The sequence below is a fragment of the Terrapene carolina genome, unplaced genomic scaffold (genome assembly GCF_002925995.2).
Source record: "Terrapene carolina triunguis isolate 2854851 unplaced genomic scaffold, T_m_triunguis-2.0 Scaffold443, whole genome shotgun sequence".
Lineage (NCBI taxonomy): Eukaryota > Metazoa > Chordata > Testudines > Emydidae > Terrapene > Terrapene triunguis.
In genome coordinates, this window is record NW_020664794.1 from 166,701 (window position 1) to 187,164 (window position 20,464).

General features: G+C 52.2%; 1 protein-coding gene across 1 annotated transcript in view; it reads left to right on the top strand.

Annotated features, from left to right (window-relative positions):
- Positions 1-12,069, top strand: part of LOC113407850 (zinc finger protein 436-like) — a 44,425-nt gene extending 32,356 nt beyond the window's left edge. The window contains exon 4 of the mRNA XM_026658419.2: positions 9,186-12,069. Within this exon, the coding sequence (XP_026514204.2) occupies positions 9,186-10,288 (1,103 nt within the window). The 3' untranslated portion in view covers positions 10,289-12,069. The remainder of the gene's footprint in view (positions 1-9,185) is intronic.
- Positions 12,070-20,464: the final 8,395 nt, after the last annotated feature.

The following is a 20,464-nucleotide window of genomic DNA, read 5'->3' on the forward strand; positions in this document are numbered from 1 at the left end:
GGGGGGGGGGGGGGGTGTTATGGCGGGGCGGTGCTCTTTTTTTTTGCCTGGGGCGACAAAAAAGTTAGAGCCGGCCCTGCTGGTTAACACCTCTGCAGTCAAGGGACAAAAAGGTTTACAGATTGTTGTAATAAGCCATAAATCCAGGGTCTCTGTTCAGTCCATGATTTTTAGTGCCTAGCAGGGTTATGAATTTAAGCTCCCAGGCTCCTCTTTTGAAGGTGTTGTGCAGGTTTCCTTGGGGGAGGAGAACTGAGTAGTCAGATATGGAGTGATCACCCACAGGTGACAGGCTGTTTTTGTCTTTTTTAACATTTGCCTGTGTGAGGTCATTTGAGAGCGTCGTGATGGTCTGGTGTGACCCACGTGGTTCCTCTCAGGGCATTTCGTGCACTGGACGAGGTATCCCACATGTTGTGATAGGCATGTGTAGGACCATGGATCTTGAGGGGTGCGTTGTGGGCGGTGTTGATCATTGTAGCAGTGGAGATATGTCTGCAGGTTTTGCATCTGTTCTGGCAGGGTCTGGTGCTGCTTTGAGTTGGTGTTACCAGGTCTGCGGGAAGCTTGCTTCTGATGATGAGTTTGGAGTTGTGGGGGGCTGTTTGGTGCCCAGAAGTGGGGGTTCAGGAAATATTTCTTTCAGGATGGGGTCTCCATTGAGGATGGTGTGACGGGTTGGATCACAGAAACCCCCTTGGGAGCTGCCAACTGATGTGCCAAGACTACCCCTGTTCCTATTTTCCCTGCCAGCTCAGGACTCCAGCATCCTGTCTTGCTGAGCCAGACACTCCCGTCTGCTCCAACACAGACCCAGGGTCTGAATATCTTGCCCCAAAGCTGCAGGTTTACCTGAAAACAGCTCACAGAAGTGTGCTTGTCTTTAGCACTCAGATGCCCAACTCCCAATGGGGTCTAAACCCAAATAAATCCGTTTTACCCTGTATAAAGCTTATACAGGGTAAACTCATAAATTGTTCCCCCTCTATAACACTGATAGAGAGATATGCACAGCTGTTTTCTCCCCCAGGTATTAATACGTACTCTGAGTTAATTAATAAGTAAAAAGTGATTTCATTAAATACAGAAAGTAGCATTTAAGTGGTTCCAAGTAGTAACAGACAGAACAAAGTAAGTCACCAAGCAAAATAAAATAAAATGCGCAAATCTATGTCTAATCAAACTGAATACAGATAAGATCCTCACCAGTTCCAGAATGCTGCCTTTTACAGGCTAATCTCCTTTTAGCCTGGGTCCAGCAATCACTCACCCCCCCTGTAGTTACTGTCCTTTGTTCCAGTTTCCTTCAAGTATCCTGGGGGGGTGGAGAGGCTCCTTCTTTAGCCAGCTGAAGACCAAATGGAGGGGTCTCCCAGGGGTTTAAATAGACTTTCTCTTGTGGGTGGAGACCCCCTCCTCACCCTGTGTAGAATCCAGTCACAAAATGGAGATTCGGAATCACATGGGCAAGTCACATGCCCATGCATGACTCAGGACTTGCAGGTAGTAGCCATTACCCACATGCTACCTTGAAGGTCCTCAGGTAGACTTCTTATGTGGATTGGAGTCTTCCAAGCTCTTTTGTCTGTTAAGTGCTTCCTGACTGAGCACCTAATTTGCACATTCCTTTCCCAAGAAGTGACCAAATGTTCTAACTAAGGCTACTTAGAAATCAAGCAATGATACAGCCAATGTTCATAACTTTGAACACACAAATGGTGCCTGCATACAACTAGGATGAACATAACCAGTAGATCATAACCTTTACATAGATATGTTACATGGCATATGTAGCAAAACCCTATTCCAGTTATATCATACATACATTTATAAGCACCCCCCCATAAAGTCTTATGGGGTACACTGTCACAGATGAGTTGTTTGATGATACCCCGTATGGGTTCCAGTGGGGGGTGGTAGGTGACAACTAGAGGTGTATAGTCAGGGGGCTTTATTTCTGTACGGAAGCAGGCTCTCTCGGAGTATGTGGGTGGCCCATTCCATGATACAATCTACTTCTCTGGTAGAGTGTCCATAGGTGCCGACTCCGTGGAGCACCCACGGGGAAAAATTAGTGGGTGCTCTGCACCCAAGCTCCCCTCCCCCCCCGCACCACCACCTCCTCTCCCCCAAGCATGCTGCGTCCCCGCTCCTCCGCCCAGGGCCGGCTCCAGGCACCAGCTTACCAAGCAGGTGCTTGGGGCGGCCACTTCGGAGAGGGGCGGCACGTACAGCTGTTCGGCGGCAATTCGGCGGACGGTACCTCACTCCTGCTCGGAGCGAAGGACCTCCCGCTGAATTGCCGCCGCAGATCGCGATCGCGGCTTTTTGTTTGTTTGTTTGGCTGCTTCGGGCGGCCAAAACCCTGGAGCCGGCCCTGCCTCCGCCTACCTCTCAGCGCTTCCCTCCATTTGGCGGCATGCTGGGAGGGAGGGGGAGGAGCGGGAACGTGGGCACGCTCAGGGGAGGAGGCGGGGAAGAGGAGGCGGGGTGGGGATTTGGGGAAGGGGTTGGAATGGGGGTGGGGCAAGGGCGGGAAGAGGTGGGGCAGGGGCAGGGCCGCATGGAAGGGGTTGAGTGGGGGTGGGGCTGGGGGCAGAGGGGGGGGTCGAGTACCCAAGGGAAAGTGGGGAAGTCGGCGCCTATGGGAGTGTCCTTGTTTGGTGAAGGCGGTTTTGAGTGTCTTAAAGTGTGAGTCCTGGATTTTCGTCTCAGAGCATATTCTGTGGTATCTGAGTGCCAGGCTGTAGATAACAGATTTCTTGGTGTGTTTTGGGTGGTGACTGGATCTGTCAGGATAGGTGTGGAGATCCGTGGGTTTCTTGTACGTAGTTGTCTGTAGGGTTCCATTGTTGAAGCTGATCGAGGTGACCAGGAAGTTGATGCTGGTGTCGGAGTGTTCCAGAGAGAGTTTAATGGATGAGTGGTGGTTGAAGTTGTGGTGGAAATCTATGAGGGAGTTTAAGTCGTCTGTCCAGAGGATGAAAATATCATCGGTGTCTCTCAAGTCTATCATTGGTTTTGTGGTGCATTTGTCCAGAAATTCTTCTATGTATAATAATAGGGTGGCATATTGGGGAGCCATCCTAGCACCCATGGCTGTTCCCATGGTGTGGACTAAGTGTTCGTTGAGTGTGAAGTTGTTAGGGGTGAGGATGACTTGGATGAGTTTGGCGATGTGTTTGGGGTGGATCTCTCAGGGTTGTCCATTGTCTTGCAGATATTTGAGGTTGGCAGCGATATTGTTATTGTGAGGGATGTTAGTGTTAGGGAGGTTGTTAATGTTGCAGCGTTTGTGGAGGAAGCTGGTTGTGTCCTGGAAGAAGCTGGCCCTTTGTGTGGTGAGTGGTTTGAGGATGGTTTCAATGAGTCCTGATATTCCTTCAGTAGGAGTGCCGTGGCCAGATACGATGGGTCTGCCTGGGGTCCCCTGTTTGTGTGTCTTTGGAAGCATGTCGAAGGTCCCTGGGGTGGGTTTGTGGGGGATGCATTTGTAGGATTTCTCTTTCTTGATTGTGGAATCGTGGCTTTTTGGCCCTCTAACCAACTCCTGTTAAAGAACTCCCAATTTTCAGTCAAATTTTTCTGTCTGTGTTTTTCCTCCCAGTCAAATTCACTGAAAATTTTCCTCAGCTTTGGGAAATTAGCCCTTTTGAAGCACCATGTATATGTATCACTGGTTGGGACTGTCCTGTTTGCCTGTATTGAATGTAATCAGGTGGTGATCATTGGTCCTGAGGCAACCATAGCTTCCAGTCCAGTTGTTAATTTATCTTTGCCAGCCAGAATGAGGTCCAAAATAGTTACCCTGTGTTGGGGGCAATACCTTTTGGGTTAGACAAATAATAATAGCATTACTGTGGTGTCTAGAAGCGCTTGGCAGACCAGATGCCATTCGTTGTACTGTACAAACACAGAACAAAAAAATGGTTCCTAATTTTTAGAAACTCCTAGTGATGTTTTATTATTGGCTGCATGAGGCCCCCAGCACATCATTCCAAGTTGAAGTCCCCCAGAGTGGCCCAATTTTTCTTTCCCCACATTACAGACAGGTGCCTATGGAGAAACTCACTCTGTTCTTTGGCTTGATAAGGTGGTGTGTACCAGACCCCTACCAGTACCCCTTCCTGTGCTTTGTAGTTAGCATATTGATCCATATGCATTCAAGATCCTGAGGTTCTGAGGCATCAAAAACTCTCAAACAGGTGTAGAAATCTGTCCCCCCTCAACAGCTCTTTTAGCCCCTGTGTTCGTTCTAAACAGGTTATAACCATTCATTTTAACATGCCAGTCTTGCAAATTGTCCCACCAGGCTTTAGTAATTATAGAATCGTAGGACTGGAAGGGACCTCGAGAGGTCATCTAGTCCAGTCCGCTGCACTCAAGGCAGGACTAAGTATTCGAGACCATCCCTGACAAGTGTTTGTCTAACCTGCTCTTAAAAATCCCCAATGATGGAGATTCCACAATCTCCCTAGGAAATTTATTCCAGTGCTTAACCACCCTGACAGGAAGTTTTTCCCAAAGTCCAACCTAAACCTCCGTTGCTGCGATTTAAGCCCATTGCTTCTTGTCAGAGGTTATGGAGACCAACCTTTCTCCCTCCTTCTTGTAGCAGCCTTTTATGTACTTGAAAACTGTAATGCCAGTTGTATCAAATTCCTTCTCATCAGTCAGAACTTCCAATTCTGTCTGCTTGTTACCCAGATTCCTACATTGGTATAGAAGCAATCGAAACATTCCTTCCCTTCCTTCTCTGTCACATTCATTCAAATTGTTTGTGAGACACTGAGTGTGAGTTTAAATCCCCTTTGCTTCCTTAACACCCTTCCCCTCCCCCTTTATTGTTAGTTTAATGCCCTCCTGGCTGCTCCAGCTAGTCTCCAACCGAGATTAGCCCCCCCACCACCTGCGAGATGCAGGCTGTCCTCTCCATACAGCCCCCTCTCCACTGGAACCTGAGGGGCAGCTGCCAACAAGCCCTTATAAACTCAGAATGGTCTTTCTTGTCTGCTGGTTGGCTGCTTGCTCCAGACCCCCTGCGCCCCCCTCCAATTTGTTCACTTCAGCTGCCCTCCATCCTCACCCTCGGCCTCTCCCTGCCCTTGCCTCCCCCAGTCCCCGACTTCCTCTCCTGCATCTTCCTTTGAGCTAATCAGTTCCTGTTTTCCCTTCCCTCCCACTTCTGTCCTGTTGTAGGCCAAATATGTATAATAATTAGGGCCCTACCAAATTCACGGCCATGAAAAACGCATCACAGACCGTGAAATCTGGTCTTTTGTGCACTTTTACCCTATACTATAGAGATTTCATGGGGGAGACCAGCACTTCTAAAATTGGGGGTCCTGACCTAAAAGGGAGTTGCAAGGGGGGGTGACAAGGTTATTTTAGAGGAGGTGTTGCGGTATTGCCAACCTTACTTCTGCGCTGCTGCTGGCGGCAGCGCTGCCTTCAGAGCTGGGCTCCCGGCCAGCAGCCGCCGCTCTCCGGCTCCCCAGCCCTGAAGGCAACACCGCCACTAGCAGCAGTGCAGAAGTAAGTGTCGCTGTTTTCCCCCCCCCCCCCCCCCCCCCCCCCGCACAACTCCTTTGTGGGTCAGGACCCCTACAATAACAACACTGTGAAATTTCAGAGTTAAATAGCTGAAATCATGAAATTTACAATTTTTAAAATCCTATGAGCCTGAAATTGACTAAAATGGGCCGTGAATTTGGTAGGGCCCTAATAATAATGTAAGAAAACCCTACCCCCAAATTACAGATCTAAACAAAAAGTACTGTGGAAGGTCCCTGACACTTTCATGGTTTGCTCTGCTTGTATGTGGAAGTAACTGGCTTGGTGGCAGCGCTGCTGAAAAGGAGCTGGGGGTTAGAGTGGGGCACAGTTTGAATATGGGTCAGCGATGTGATGGAGTTGTGACAAAGGCTAACAGCATTCTGGGGTGTATTAACAGGAGTGTCGTACGTAAGACACAGGAGGCCATTGTCCTGCTGCGCTCAGCAGTGGTGAGGCCTCAGCGGAAGTACTGTGTCCAGTTCTGGGCACCTCACTTCAGGAGAGAGGTGCAAAACCCCTACAAACCCCTGTCAGGGATGGTCTAGCTTTATTTGGTCCTGCCTCAGTACAGGGGGCTGGACTTGATGACTTCCCGAGGTTGCGTCCAGCCCCGCATTGCTCCGATTCTGTTATTGTGTGTTATGGCTCCTTTCCCCGCTCGGATTTGTCTTGCCCACTTACTCTGTCAGCTCTTTGGGCCCGGGACTGTTCCTTAGTCTGTGTGTGCGAAGCACCCAGGGCAGTGGGGCGCTGAGTTTGCCTGGGGCCTCTGGGCACTACCGAAATGCACGTATTAGATAATAAAAGCATGTCTGAGTGGAGGCTGGACTCAGGCCTGGCTTCCCTGTTAATATCCCAGGATAGCATATGCACCATCCGAATGAGCCATGAGAGAGCTCGGATAGTGTCTGTCAGCCTAGTGAGCCCCGAGAAAGCAAAGGGGGCCTCCTGTTCCCTTCTGGGACCTTGACGTTACACCCATGTGAGGTGCGGTGATCAGATGACAGCTGGGCTGCCCTCAGGTGTGACCCTCCTGCCGGGCTGAGTGTGGGGCGGCAGGTGTCAGGAGGTGGGAGCAGCAGCAGGGGCTGAGCGTGAAATGCTTGTGATTGCAGGGCCGGGTGACGTTTGAGGAGGTGGCCGTCTGGTTTTCCCGGGAGGAGTGGGAGATGCTGGCAGACTGGCAGAAGGAGCTGTACCGGGCCGTGATGCTGGAGAACTATGAGAATCTATTTCTTCTAGGTACTGTAACACGTGACTTGGGCTGGAGGATACAGGATTTTGGAGGCACGGTCACTGCTTCGTGTTCAGACACATTCAGAATCCCTTCAATAAGCATTTGAAATATCCTGGGATGGCCTGAAATAACCTGTGCCCTTTGTAACACTCACTCAGGTATTAGCCATGCAGCCGCCCTGCTTGCCAATACAGGAATCAGTTTGGCTGCCGGGAGCTGGCCAGTAGCCAGGAAAGAGAGAGAGCCCTAGCCCCAACCAAGCTAGCCTGGCTAGCGCTAACTTTGCTGCCGATTGGTTTGGTGACCTCCAAATATGCCGGAATCCACAGATGTGAGTGTCACAGATCCCAAGACTGGTTTTCCCCTCGCTGCACATTAACCCTTTGTAGAGGGCCCCGTCAGTAATCAGTGATGCACTTCCAACCCTGATGATTAGTTAGATTTTTGAAGCCATCTCTGCGGTACAAGAGTAGAAATTGATGTTTCCCTTCAGTGAAAGTTAAAACCAGATTGACATTTAGAGCCCTAAAATCAGGCAGACAAATGATCTCTGCAGGTGCCAGGGGCTGGCTCTGTCCACACCTAATGCAATTTTCTCTCTACATAAACAGGCCATGCAGATGCCAAACCTGAGATCATAACCAAACTTGAACGAGGAGAAGAGCTGTGTGTCGGGGACCAGCAGGCCTGGGAGGGGAGAGAAATTCTTCCAAGTGCTTCCAGGGGTGAGTATTCCCAACGACGGCTTAGACCCAGCTCTGCCAGCCTTGCCAGCTCAGCCTGGGACTTTCCCTGAGCGACGATATCAGGATTTGGGCTGTTGAAGTTAATGCAAGTTTTGCCTGAGTTGAGACAGATCAGAACCTGAGAAGTGAATTCAAAGTGCAGCCCATTATAAACTGGGAGTTTTCATCAAGATTAGTGAAGTAAAAGCAGCATTTTATAAATGAACCTCTGCCCCTTGTAGGACCTTGGTACCTAAACACCACGAAAATCGGCTGGGATAACAGTCTTTTCCTACTGCCAGCTAATGTGGTTCGTCTAGTACAGGGGTGGGCAAACTATGGCCTGCGGGCTGGATCTGGCCCCCGCAACTCCCATTGGCCGGGAACGGTGAACCTCGGCCAATGGGAGCTTCAGGTGAGGTACCCGCAGGTGAGGGCAGCGTGCGGAGCCCTCTGCCCCCCACCCCCGGGGCCACAGGGACATGGTGCCGGCCACTTCCGGGAACGGCGCGGGGCCAAGGCAGGCAGGAAGTCTGCCTTAGCCCAGCTGCGCGCCGCTGCCACCCTGGAGCCGCTCAAGGTAAGCCGCGCCGGGCCGGAGCCTGCACCCTGAACCCCTCTGGCACCCAACCCCCTATCCTGAGCCCCCTGCTGCACCCCGCACCCCTCCTGCACCCCAAACCCCTGCCCTGAGCCCCCTCGTACACTCCACACCCCTCCTGTGCCCCAACCCTTGCCCTGAGCCCCTTCCTGCACACTGCACCCCCTTCCACACCCCGCACTCCCTCCCGCACCCCAATCCCCTGCCCCAGCCCTACATTCATGGCCCTGCATGCAATTTCCCCACCCAGATGTGGCCCTTGGGCCAAAAAGTTTGCCCACCCCCAGTCTAGTAGCTCAGGTGGGAGAAGTTAGGCAGCAGTGCTAACAGCTCAGGGTTCAAACCTGACTGACGATGCATAAAAGAGAAGGTGGGGTTGCTGCAGTTGAACAGAATATCACTGGTTTTTTTCCCTGTTGCCATTTAAAAAATAACTAGGAAATTTCATTACAAAATCCATGTTAAAATCCCGTGATTTGGGTTGCAGAGTCAGACACTCCAAAGCTAGGAAATGCCAAATGTATGTTTCCCCATGCAACTTAAATTCAGTCCCTGGTATCATTAAGCTCTTTAATTACATGATCACATATTGGTTTTGCACAGGACCCTGGCCTCATTCAGCACACAGGATGGATGTACGAGGGGTTGAATTATGTTTGCGTGGGCATCTGTCAATCTGAATTTTCCAACATTCTGATGCTTGGCTTTGCCACCTAAATAACGTTCCTTTAATACAGTTGTTCTGCGTGGAATATGTATGAATTTTACCTTGAGAGTGTCTGTAACTTGACCTTTCACAGTGGTTAGACAGTTAATTCCCACCTCATCGTGATGCAGCTTTCTAATATGAAGCCAATCATCCGTGCGGAATTTCTCTGTAATTTTCCATCAGGGAATTGGTCCAGGAAGAAAACTAAAAGGGAGTCGGACCTGCAAGAATGTGGTGGAAACCCGGAAGCTCAAGGGACCTCATCAAAAACGTTCAAAGAGAAAGTTTTGTGCAAACAAACCAGAAGATCCAGCAAACTCACCAGCGACCCTGATCTCCAGAGCTGCAGCACAAAAGAGAAGCTGCTGAAATGTACCGAGTGTGGGAAAAGCTTCACCAGGAGGCAGAATCTGAGCACGCACAAGAGAATCCACACTGGAGAGAGACCTTACGAGTGCAGCGAATGTGGGAAGAGGTTCAGCCGCATGCAGCACCTCGTGTCGCACCAGCGAATCCACACAGGCGAGCGACCCTACCAGTGCACCGAGTGCGGGAAGCGCTTCAGCCAGAAGTCCAACCTCCTCACACACCAGACCATCCACACGGGGGAGAGGCCCTTTAAATGCACGGAGTGTGGGAAAAGGTTCAGCCAGAGAGTCTATCTGACCCAGCACCAGAAAACCCACACGGGAGAGAAGCCGCATAAATGCCTGGAGTGCGGGAAGAGTTTCATCCAGAGGAAGGTGCTCCTGACGCACCAGAAAAGTCATGCCGGGGAGGGAGGGCCATACCTATGTGCCGACTGTGGGAAATGCTTCACCACACGGCCAGGGCTGAGGTATCATCAGAGAATCCACACTGGGGAGCGGCCATACCCCTGTGCCCTGTGCGGGAAAGGTTTCGCCACCAATTCCCGCCTGAAATATCATCAGCGGATCCATTCGGGAGAGAGGCCTTATCAGTGCAGCGACTGCGACAAGCGCTTCCGGCACAAGTCGGCTCTGGCCTCCCACCAGGGCATCCACACCGGTGAGAGGCCTTACAAATGCACCGAGTGCGGGAGCAGCTTCCGCCGCCGGAACGGGCTTGTCAAGCACCAGAGGATCCACACAGGGGAGCGCCCCTACCCGTGTGCAGAGTGCGGGAAGAGCTTCAGCACGAGGAGCACGCTCACGGATCACCAGAGGACCCACACCGGGGAGAGACCCTACAACTGCAGCCACTGCGGGAAAAGCTTCAACCGGGTCTCGCAGCGCCGCAAACACCAGAGAATCCACACGAAAAAGCGACCGGAATGTGCCGAGTGTGGGAAAAGGTTCCGGAGTGAGAAGGAGCTCGCCACGCACCAGAGGGTCCACACCGGAGAGAAGCCATACCAGTGTCCCCAGTGCCAGAGGAGCTACCATCGGAAGAACGAACTGGCTAAGCACCTGAAAAGCCATGCGGGGAAGAAGCCGTAACCTCGTGCTTATGGAAGCTGGGCATGAACATGTACCAGCCCTCCGGGCCCGGCACTGCCCCATTCCAGGAGCGTCTCCAAGAGACGTATCTGTGAGTTAGGAATGTGGGGAGGGAGAGGGAGTGGTCTTGGGAGGGCAGGGTGTGGTCAGGGAAGTATCTCCCGACTGCTGCCCCTGTTCAGGGCCTGAGCCGGGATTCCAAGGTGCCGGCGGGGCTGGAACCCTCTGCTCTTAATACTGAGGGATCAAGCTGGTTCTGTATGATCCATCTAGCCTCTCTTTCACCAGACCCATAGAGCAAAGGAGTCTGGGAATTGTAGGCTCCAGGGAAGCCAGGACTGTAATAGGCCTATTGAGGAAGGGCTGGAGTATATAAGAATCTACCTTCCTTCAAATGCGAGAGAGACTCAGAGGGAGCCAGGAGGGGTCTCTGAGAAGAAGGGGCAGCTTATCTATTGTTTGGATTGGTTTGCTCATTTTACAGAGACTGAACTTTTGATTTACACACAAGTTTGCACCAATTTAGTTAAACTAGTACAAGCCCTGTGTGGACACTCTTACTTCAGTTTATTTGGGCTTAGATTAAATCTGTTCCTGATCAGTTTAAAATAAATGAAGTAAGCCTGGTTTAAAGAGAAAGAAAAGTGTTCACATGGGTTTTTGGCTCTTTTCATTAAAGAGGATCAATATCAGACCTGTTAAACTGGTGCAACTGAGCATGTAAACGTTTGGGATTTGAAATGACTGTGGGACATCCCCTACCTCGAGGTGGGGACTGTCCGAATTCCAGAGAGATCGGGGAATGAAAAGCCCTGACCTGCAGACTGGGGTAAGGGAAAAGGGTTTTGTTTTAAAGGAGGGCTGTGGCTTTAGCGGGGTGACTGGCCCCCTGTGGCTCTGCTCAAGTGAAGGTGGAGAACTCCGTTCTCTTTAAATGCTGCCTCTTCTAAGTGCGGTCACTCGGATTGCTTGGAAAGGTGCATATGGAAACAGGTGAGGAAAGTTTCCCTCCGAAGTCGAATCTTGCGCAGCCCCTGAAAATTCCCACGAGAAATGGCTGCTTTGTAATAAACATGCTCTGGTTCAACCACAAAATACAGGCTTGGTGCGGGGATTGCGGGTGAGGGGTTCTGGGTCTAGGCTGTGCAGGAGGCCAGACTAGATGATCACAACGGTCCCTTCTGGCCTTAAAATCCACGGCTAGACCTTTAGCCGTGTGGTTTGTGGAGAAGGAAGAGAACCCCGAGTCACTGTCTCTAGCCACAGTGCCAGGCCTTGCAGTGGGTGGGACAGGCAGCCTCCACCTGCCAAACCTCATATATCAGAGCTACCGAATCAAGGCCTAACACTGCGTTGGATGCAAAGGCAGAGTGTCGGGCTAGGGAGCTCCCCAGATTGCAGGTAGCCGCCGGGGATGCTGAACATCAGTAACCAATTGTGTCAGCAGCTGGAACAGAGAATGGGGAGGAAAAATCAAACCGCAGAGCACAACGGCGTTGGCAATTGCAGCTGTTGAGAACCTGCTCTCGGAACACGCTGTGTGCTAAGCAGTTGCGTGGAAAACAGCCAGGTCTGTAATATTCAACTGGCTGGGCTCCTAGGGGTGCTCTGGACTCTGGCTGTAAAACAAAATGTCCCAGAGCGAAACGGGAGAGCTAGAGAGACAAAGGGCTGCTTCCAGCAACAGCTCAGGTGAAATGAGATCAGACCACCGATGTGCATAAGAACGGCCCTACTGGGTCAGACTAAAGGTCCATCTAGCCCAGTATCCTGTCTACCGACAGTGGCCAATGTCAGGTGCTCCAGAGGAAATGAACAGAACAGGTAATCATCAAGTGATCCATCCCCTGTCGCACATTCCCAGTTTCTGGCAAACAGAGGCTAGGGACACCATCCCTGCCCAGCCTGGCTAATAGCCCTTGATGGATCCATCCTCCATGAACTTATCTAGTTCTTTGTTGAACCCTGCAGAGTGGGAGGGATTGTGTTGTTATTTTGTAGGGTACCATGTTGACTGGTAGAGATCACAGAGATGCTCGGGGCATCCATACCCACAAGCCCCTGAAGCCGCAGACACTTGGCCCTTCCTGTGTTGAGTGGTGTAACTTACCTATGGCTGTGGGGGCCGCTCCTCTGGGTTCTGAAGGGAGGCACTGGAGATGCGTACACTTGGCGCCTCTCTTCCCCAGCTGAGAAAAATCACCCCGACTCCCCCTAGTACCTGAACACCTGGCTGACCCCACCTCCCTGCACGGAGTCTCGCCATGCAAAGCCAATTCCTGGCCGGCCCAACAGAGCCACCTCCTGCTGGTTCCCAGCCGGAAGGCATGCCCAGGATCGAGCGGCAGGGCGGTGGTACAGGGCAAGGCGGGAGGGTGGAATCCTACTAGGGAGGGAGGTTTTGCTGAGTCTCCCACCCTCATTTCCCAGCAACCAGGAATCCTCCCCCTCCCTGCTCCAGCATGGCAGCCCCCGCCTCTGTCAACTCATCCACCATTTCCCTGGTGCCAGCCTCGTTTCCAAGGGTTACTGTGTGTTCCGCTGATCCGCTCAGTGGCTGCTCGTTAGATACAGCAATGCTCTGACTGATATCCAGGGATCTCACAATGAAGGGGAGCCAGGTGCGGGTATAAACCTCGCCTGGAAGAGGCAGTTCCTGTGTCCCTCTGTGCCTGGGCAAGGCAGTTCCCTTCTCGCTCTGTTTCCCCTCTGAAATAGGGACTCTCATGCTGACTTACCACAGAGGTTTCGGTGGGGGATAACGTTTGTCCGATGCCTGGGAAGAGCTCTGACAACGAAACAAGTGCAGCTGTTCTAACTGGAGGCGAGAGGACGAACATGAACTCGGACCAGGCAGCTGTCGAGGCACTAAATATTTCCTGCTATTAAGCGTCTCTCGCTTTCTTTGCTGGGCGTTTGGTTTTGTTCCAGCACGAGGCTGTAGCCTGACGTTGCAGAGTGGAAAGCCTCCAACTGCATTTCCCTTTGAGGATCAAAAGGTGCCTATAGTTGGCAGGTCAAAATCAGCTGCTGCCGCCCTCCGAAAGCACCTGCCAGACAGCTAAGAATTGCAGAGCTGTGTGGCTGGAACGCTGGTCTCCCCAATAGCAGCTGGTCCAATCGAAGACATCACCTCCCCCACCTTGTCTCTCTAGTCTCCTGGGACCGACACGGCTACAGCAACACTGCCAGCGAGGCAGTTCTGTCCTATATACGGGGCAGTGCTGAGGGGGGGCTGCGGGGGCTATTGCCACCCCAACATTTGCCTTAGCCACCCCTCCCAGAGCTGGGCGCCCGGCCAGCAGCTCCCGCCGCCAGGGCAGCCTCCCCTTCTATGGGAAGCTGATCCGTGGCTGGTGTGGCACGGGGGGAGCTTGCCCGATGCTAGAGGTGGGTGTGCCCAAGTGGGTCTCCGCTGAGCAGGGGGTCGGGCGGGGGCAGGGCGCCTCTGGCTCAGGAGTGGGGGCTGCAGCTGCTTCTGTACTGAACAAGCATTCAGGCTCCTGAGGGCTTGATTTAAAGAGACAGCGCGCTGACACACTCAGGCACAGTGGCGTCGCCAGGTTCTAAGAGCAGGGGGAGCAAACATTAAAAAGGCACCGCCCCTTGGCTCCTCCTCTGGCCACGCCCCCTTGGCTCCTCCTCCGGCCGCTCCGCCCCCCCCCTTAGCTGGCTCCTCCAGCCATGCCGTGCCGCCCCCACGGTCCCCCCCCCATGGCTCCTCCGGCCGTGCCGCCCCCTCCCCATGGCTCCTCCAGCTATGCTGCCCCCCTTGCCTGCAGGAGCCCAGCACCGGCCCGGCAGGCCAAGCTTCAGAGCGGTGCCACCCCCCACCCCATGGCTCCTCCGGCCGTGCTGCGGCCATGCTGTGCCCCCCCTTCAAGCCTGGGGTGCGGCAGGGAACAGAGGGGGTTACAGCCTGGATCGGGGTTACAGGGCCCGGCTCTGCTCAGGGGTTCTGACCCCTCACGGCTGGCCGGGAACGCAGCTCCGAGCCCCTTGGGCAGTAGGGCAGTTTGGGGGAGTCTCTGCGCTCCAGGCTGAGCGCCAGCCGCCCTGAACTCATCCCCCGCTTGCTCGGCTCAGGCCCGGCGGCAAAGAGCCAGAGGCTCCTGCCTAGGCTGACATCCCCGCATGCCTCTGTTCTTCCCTGGGGCCCGCCCGCTTCCCCTCACGCACCCCGGAGCAGCGAGAGCCACCAGCTCCATTCGCCTGTCTCCTTCCCCTTCCTCGCCCGAGGCCACCCTCGCTCCTCCGGCCGCGCTGCCCCCCCCATGGCTCCTCCGGCCACGCTGTGGGCTGCCATGCTGTGCCCCCCCCTCGCTCCTCCGGCCGCGCCGCCTCCCCATGGCTCCTCCAGCCGTGCCGTGCCGCCCCTGCCGCCCCCCCCAATGGCTCCTCCGGCCGTGCCGTCCCCTCCCCATGGCTCCTCCAGCTATGCTGCCCCCCCTTGCCTGCAGGAGCCCAGTGCCGGCCCGGCAAGCCAAGCTTCAGAGCGGAGCGTGGGCCCCACCTGCTGGCGCCATGGTAACCCCTAACTAAGGTGCCGCTTTTGGAAAATGTACTGAGGGGAAGCGGCTGCTTCCCCTGCACCCCCCTAGCTACGCTACTGCTCAGGCACACAGTCCCCACACACACTCCGCCCCACACACACATTCTCTCTCTCTCTCACACACACACTCTCTCCCTCCCTCCCTGCAATACGCACAGTTTCTCTCGCCCTCACACCCTTGTATTATTGTTGTTACTTCTTGGTACTTCCTGTCGAAATGCGCAAGACACATATATTCTCTGTCCTTTTATCTTTCAGAGTTCGTTAAGGATCACAGTGCTGTTATTTGAGTTTTTGGACTGCTCTGTGCATTTCATAATTTTATTTCTCTCTTATGCTTAAATTGAATTCTTTGAGTAGTGAGTGCTAAACTGCCTAACCTGTCCTGGCTGGAGTAATTATCATTGTTACATATTGTGCTTTGTCATTTATTATTTAAAGTGGTACAGTCAAATAATAATAGTATGTGTCTAGAATGTACATTTAGCTTGTACTCACCTTAGCAGTGCCGGTTTAAAAAAAAGAAAAAGCTAAACACATAACTTTAGACACTGTGCAGATGAAGGTCGCTTATTTTCAAATTGTATTTTTAATTATACCTGTAAAATAATTTAATACAGATGAAAATAAATGCGGTACCATGTCTGCCACTAATAGTAATGACGGAGTCAAATGTTAGTGAGTCATGTACATGATTGAGATCAGTAAACATAAATGCTGAATTAATCAGAAAAATAAATTCCTGTTAATAAAAGAGAAAAAAACTTAACCACATGTTAAAATTAAGTAAATATGTTTATAGTGGAGTGAGAAACAACCAACTAAAATAGAGGAGATAATGGCAGTAACACAGAGTGTCTGTTAGAGAAAGTAAGCAGATTTTAAGCAGATTTTATTTATTTTTATTTATCTCTACTATCGATAGTGTACAAAGTATCAAACGTGTGTTTCTGAGATCTGTGTTAAGGCTCCAAAACTGACACCTTGAGGTTTGGGATTGGGAATATCGTGCTGTATTATCTCCTGATTGTTCTAAACTTACATATAAACTTAAAATGTGGCTTTAATTGGTGTTTGTATTTTTTTTCTTTCTTTATATAAAAATTAGATGCAGGACTCCTGTCAGCTAATTTCTAAGTATGATCTGCAAAGAAACTAGAGTTTTCAGGTGTCTAAGTAGCCCTTGGAATCATGGATAAAGTTGTGAGGCCCCCTCCCTCCCCCCATCTGAAATGGGCCCCTGTGAGGAGGGCCATGCAGGATTGTGGAATTTAGGAAAAAAGATACAAAAATTATGGGATATGTATGAAATTATGGGATGGTGAATGCTGCATTATGGGAAGCTGATCCCATGCTCCCAGTCACCTGTGCGACCCGTTTGGGCCCCAGCATGTGTTCCCAAAATACAGTGCAGTGGACAGTGACGAGTTGTACAGTGGGATACATACCCATCATGCACCGCACTCTGAATCAAAACAAGCGCTCCTGGGGCATACGCTCACCGCTGACACAAGGAGTCAAGTAGGCACGCGCACAAGTGACATACTAACTCCAGCAACTGTATGCTGACATAACTTGAGTTAACATAAGTTTATAGTGTAGATATGGCCTTAGATATATGAATCGTTCGGGAGAGGTAACGGCAAAAGTATGAGGCAAGGCCGAGATTCACTCAGGGGTTTAGGCTCCTACTTTTGTGGATCTGGGCCTCCTGCATCCAAAAGGCTCAAGAACAAAAGGGCACATAAAGAGAACCCAATATCATTTATTTCTTTTTTAAATTTCATGACTTGGGGGTGCATAACTCATGACTTTTGAATTCGTGTGGTTGTCAAGCAATCTTGGGACTGTAGATGTGTGTTCATTATGTTGTGAAGGCCAAAACTATAACTGGGTTCAAAAAAGAATTAGATAAATTCCTGGAGGATAGGTCCATCAATGGCTATTAGCCAAGATGATTAGAGATACAACTCCACTAGGAACAACCTGAATATTGTTGTGATTTTGGGTGTAAGTGACCATCTAGCGCACAGCAAGCTTACCTGGGCGGCAAGACAGACCAGAGTACCCAAGGAGACGGTCTGTGACTCCATGGTAAGACTGTTACAGTGCCTGAGGAATTTCTACTTGGTTGGTGAAATCTCAGTATAGAACTCTCAGCCAATCTGGAGTTTGTGCCCTAGTTTTTAACGATCTGCCCAGAGGTTGGTACTCATGCCCTTCCAGACAGCTTAACGTGGGGCAGATACCCTGTATTCGACATACACCAGAGAAAGATTGAAACCAACTTTCAGTGAAAAACTCAAAGCAAAACTGGTATCATCAAGACCTACAGCAGACTAGTTACAAGCTGTCTTCAACCTAAACTTTGAGGTGCCCATATACTCATTGACTTGAATGGGGACAGATGGTCAAAAGCAAAAAGCTCCAGAAATTCCGTTAACATATTCAGTGTCACGTGATCTGTACCACCAGTTTTGCAGAGGCGGCCATGTTTGGTGCCTACCAGAGCACTACTGGTACCAGAGGCACGCTGCCCCCTCTCCTTAGCGATGTGCCTCTGTGCAGGAGCCCTGGCACCATACTGCTGCCCACCCCACAGCACTGTGAGCATGAGCCCGGGGTCAGGAGCAGCTCAGCTTCCTTGTAGGTCAGAGGCGAATGGGCGGCAGCAGACACTGGCTGGTATTCTGCCGCTGGTAAATGATAGCTCCCCCCAAAACGGTTGGGAGACATTGCTGTAAGTTCATCGGGGGCCTGCCTGGTTGAGCATTTTTACCCATCCTGTTGCAAATGTTTTCATCACTAGCCCCTGTCTTCAGCCTTGCACAGCAGCACCTGCTGCGTATGTTCAATCCCCTGAAACTCTATGGGCCTGACAAGTTAGGATACAAGTGTTGCCGAAGCATAAGAAGGAAAAAAAAAAAAGAGGCCAGGCCCCTCGCCTGTGTCTCAGGGGAGGGTACAACACACCCAGGCGAGGGTTACAGGTTGTGTTTGATCCCATGTCCATGTGATTCTCACTGGGAGCTGGACTACAGGGGTATTATATCACTATAGTTCTGCCCGTCAACTTCGCCGTGTCGACAAGCCCTCACTCTGCGCCCCTCCTTGGAGCGATTCGTGATAAACCTGGGAAATCAGCATCTCGGCTCTGCAAGGACAGAGAAGAGCCGGCTGGGGTTGAAAACAGAAATGTTTACCAGGGAGCTGAAGAGTTTGTTTTCGAAGTGCTGGTGGAGCTGCCCAATCTCTCGGATGAAGCAGGAGTGTGAAAAACCATTGCCGGGGGAAAGGGCTACTTTCTTGTATTGTTAATTGCCAAGTTCTAGCTCCAGGGTCTGGCTCTTTAGACAAAGTAGAAAATGGAACAGGCCCCGGGGCTTTCCCATTCCCAAGCGCTTTTTGTCCAAACATTTCAAAATGCTTCATTACGATCAGGGCCGGCTCCAGGCACCAGCCGAGCAAGCTGGATGCTTGGGGCGGCAGCTTGTAGGAGGCGGCATTCCGCCCAATCCTAGGGCGGCACGGCGGGTTTTTTTTTGGTGGTGTTCCGCTCCGGCCGCCCTGTAGGGGGCGGCGGCGCGGAGGACGAGAGCGCCCTGCAACAAGCCCGGCAGGGCAGCTGCGTCCTTCCCTCCCAGCCGACCGGAGCAGCGCAGAGCTGTCCCGGCAGGTGGCGGGGCCATGTGGCAGCGCCCTGCTAAAGCCCTGGCCGCCCCCCCTTCTCTCTTCCCCCCCACCCCCCCCGCTAGCCGGGGCACATCTGCAGCACAGGGAGTCCCCCTCCACCCACGCTCCGGCCGCCCCACAGGTTTTTTTTTTTTTGCTTTGCCATTCTGGCCGTCCCGGGTTTTTTTGTTTTTGTTTTTTGCTTGGAGTGGCCAAAAAGCCAGAGCCAGCCCTGATTACGATTAAGTCTCACAACCCTGCTTTCAAGCAGCCGAGTTTTACTCTGTCTGCAGCTGGGGACAGTGGAGCACAAAGAGGTTAAGTGGCTGGCTGGGGTCACACACACACAAATACTGGGGTGTCCTGACCCCATGCCAACGCTTTAGATACAAGTCCCTCTTTCCTTCCTTGTGGAGAAAAAAATGGGAGTCCAAAATGTCCAGGCTGGACTGACCCTCATTGTAAAGACCTGACAGCAAAGGGCCCAGGGGCTCTGGCAGATAGCCTGGGGAAGGGGTTCCCGCAGTGAGGTCCCTGGTCAGAAAAGACCCTACCACCCACCGCTCCTCTCAGAGGGAAAGTCAGGCCAGACAGCACGTACCACCCCGCTGAGTTTAACGGCCTTAGAAGGACCGAGGGGAACAGTCCCTGGATTTGTATAGCGGTTGGCAGGGGTGGTTACAGTAGCACCTCTCCCAGCCACGTCATGTGCAGCAACTCCCTGGAGTGTCAGAGCGGTAGACCTCAGGGGAAGCTCTCCTGGGCCCTGTTTACTGATGGACTCAGACCTACGACCTGCATTTTCCCTGCGTCTTTAGCTGGTCAGAGTCCTGGTTCATGTAGGGGAGGGGCACTTCGCCCACAGCTTTGTGCTTTTTGTCCCATGCCCCAGTACCCTGTAGAACCATATTGATCAAAAATAAATCTCCGAATCGTCCGTCCCCTACTCGGCCCCCTAGACACACTGACCCCAAAAGTACAGGGATATTTGTGGGGCCACCAATTTGGGGTGTGTGTGGGTGGGGGGGGGGGGGGCTGAGTTAAGGTAGCAAATGAGAGTCGACACAGCTGAGCGCTAAAGGAATGCAGATCTTTTCTGGCACTGGATAAAAATGCAGGCGGGGGGCAGAGAAACAGAGAACACGAATCAGCAAAATGGATTCCATGAAGCAGCAGAAGGTGTTTCCATGTTACACACATGCTGTTGCTTTAATGCCAAGCCTCCAGCAGAACAGACAAGAAGCTAGACCCAGCAAACCTCTGATTCAGAACGTCCCCCCCATCGGGAGAGCAGTGAGCTGAGGTTTACTCTACGATCCCCCCTTTCATTTCGGAACGGGGTCAGCACATTCTGACAGAACAGGAATACCGCCCAAAGTGTCCAAGCCACCCCAGCTCAACAGATTGCTCTCCCGTTCCACCGCTAACTTCCTTATGGGACAACGAGCTGCATCCAAGCTCAAAAGCACTTTGCACTCAACTGCTAGATAACCCTCCCAACCCCCTCCCATCCGCCCTGTGTCTGACCGATCAGGAAATAGGTCACCAGGACAGTACCTGATCTTCCCAAGCCCCCACGGGAGTCAGCGTCAGAACTCAGGCGCGCATGGCTTCTAGGCTGTCGCTCACAACATACCTGCCTCTGTGGCTACATTTTGTGAGCTCTGTTCACTCCGAAGCTATGTCTACTCTCTGAGAGAGGGGCACGACGCTCCTGCTTGTGCATGCACGCTCACACTTGCTCGCACCAAGCTAGCACAAATATCACTAGCAGTTTGGCGGCAGCAGCACGGGTAGCGGAGGCACGGCTGAGCCGTGCAGAACACAGACCCGCTGCTTTCAGGCACGTTTGTACTTGGCCCAGCTCAGTTGTGTCTCCATTGCTGCCACAGCCACACTGCTAGTGATACTTGTGCTCGCTCGCTGAGCGCTAGTGTACGTGTGCGCACGCC